Raw genomic sequence first — 1,788 nt, 5'->3', positions numbered from 1 at the left:
CTCTAACAAACTCATCATTAAGATATTTAGGAAATTAAGTGCATGCATAAAATTAATTAGTTAGAATGAATAAAAATCGTATCCAATAGATTTTTTTATATATAAAATTAATGTCGATATTTTTTTGATATAATATCCGATATGATTAAAGAGATTTTAGATACAAGAATTGTAAATCCAATATCTTGTAATAAATTACATTAGTAATAAATACATATGACATAGTTATGTATTTAAAGGTATTCTTACAAACACAAACATCATTTGAGCCGAACACATCTCTAGCTGCACCAAAAAATGTCTAATTCCTTCTCTATCTTCTCGTCCTCTTCCTCCATTAGAAGGACACAACCGGCTAATTCTTCAACGTCACTGAATATCACCAGCAACATAGCACCGGCCAGTGCAACAACTTATGGTTGCGCTTATTGTGACATAACCTTCTCTACCCACCAGGCCCTGGGTGGGCACCAAAAGGCTCACAAGGAGCAGCGTCAAGCGGAAAAGCGGCAGGCTGAGACCCACTACCAGGGCATCAATCCTCAGAACAAGAGGAGAAGAGAGGAGTATGCAACTCAGGCTGCTACCGCATCAGCTGCTCTGACACCTCTTAGACCTGCTGCAGGATCCTCCCTGAATCTTCCTCCACCAGCCTCTCAACGGGGTCATGCCATCAGAAGTTCCAGGTTTTTTGAAGTGCCTGATCTGTTGGGGCCTTCTGTTGCACCCACCGCTCCTCTACCCGGTGGAGCAAGCAGCGGTCCTGCAATAGGGCATGAAGAAGAGAATGCTGTGGATTTGGATCTTAAGCTCTAGGGGAAGGGAATTTACTTGTACCGTTATTTCTGCTTGTTTTTTTGATTTGCCAAAATTATTACTGCCCTTGAGATTGACTGGAAATTTTACCAATATCCATATAAATGTTTTGTTTTTTTTCTTCAATTTTTAATGTCTCTTTATATATATTTCTCGTCCAATTCGGTCAATGAATTAAATAAGTAATTTTTATATGAACAAGTTATAGTTCTATTGATTAAATAAGAATTTCATTATCTTTTAAAATGACATATATAAAAAAAAGTGAAAATTACATAAAATAATAACTTATTTTTTTTTAATGAGGAAGTGTATATATTGATTTGTGAAAACTATCATGTATCTGTATTATACTTCTGTATTATACTATAATAATAGTCAACATGAGTATAATTTGTAGTTCAAAATTTTGGTTATATTTTTTTGTTTGGTAGTCTCCCTCCTATTACTCTTACATTGTTAAATAGTTTTAGTTTTAGAGATGACAACATATTATCATATAATATTTTATAAAAAAAATTATAATGACATTAAAAATAAAATTATAAATATCCAATTTTGAATATATTTCTTTAACAAGCATATTCAGATAACTCTTTTTAACTCGAACGTGTTCTATTGCAATACAAACACCAACCATTACGTAACCCTTTCTAACTTTAATCTCTTATACTCAAATACTTCCTCCGTCCCACAATACATGTCACTTTAACTTTTTTCATGTAATTTGAGGTGCCAATAAAACATATGTCTATATATTATTTTTCAAATTTTCTTTTTCTGAATAAAAATATGGATGTTATACTTTTATTCAGAAAAAGAAAATTTTAAAAATAATGTATAGAAATATGTTTTATTTGCACATCAAATTACATGCAAAAAGTCAAAGCGGCATGTATTTTGGGACGGAGCGAGTATATTTTTTCATACATACGAAAGTTATACAAAATACGAAAAATCCGATTTAAATTT

General features: G+C 32.0%; 1 protein-coding gene across 1 annotated transcript; it reads left to right on the top strand.

Annotated features, from left to right (window-relative positions):
* Positions 1-297: 297 nt before the first annotated feature.
* Positions 298-816, top strand: LOC135148330 (zinc finger protein 4-like). Its single transcript, XM_064083015.1, has one exon. The coding sequence runs from the start codon at positions 298-300 to the stop codon at positions 814-816; it is 519 nt and encodes a 172-aa protein (XP_063939085.1).
* The last annotated feature ends 972 nt before the right edge of the window (positions 817-1,788 follow it).

The sequence above is a fragment of the Daucus carota genome, chromosome 8 (genome assembly GCF_001625215.2).
Source record: "Daucus carota subsp. sativus chromosome 8, DH1 v3.0, whole genome shotgun sequence".
NCBI lineage: Eukaryota > Viridiplantae > Streptophyta > Magnoliopsida > Apiales > Apiaceae > Daucus > Daucus carota.
The sequence above is the reverse complement of the archived record's forward strand: the minus strand, read 5'-3'. Positions and strand labels throughout refer to the sequence as shown.

What these genes read in the sequence shown, in the direction of transcription:
- LOC135148330 (XM_064083015.1), top strand. Translation starts at nt 298, where the DNA reads ATGTCTAATTCCTTCTCTATCTTCTCGTCCTCTTCCTCCATTAGAAGG.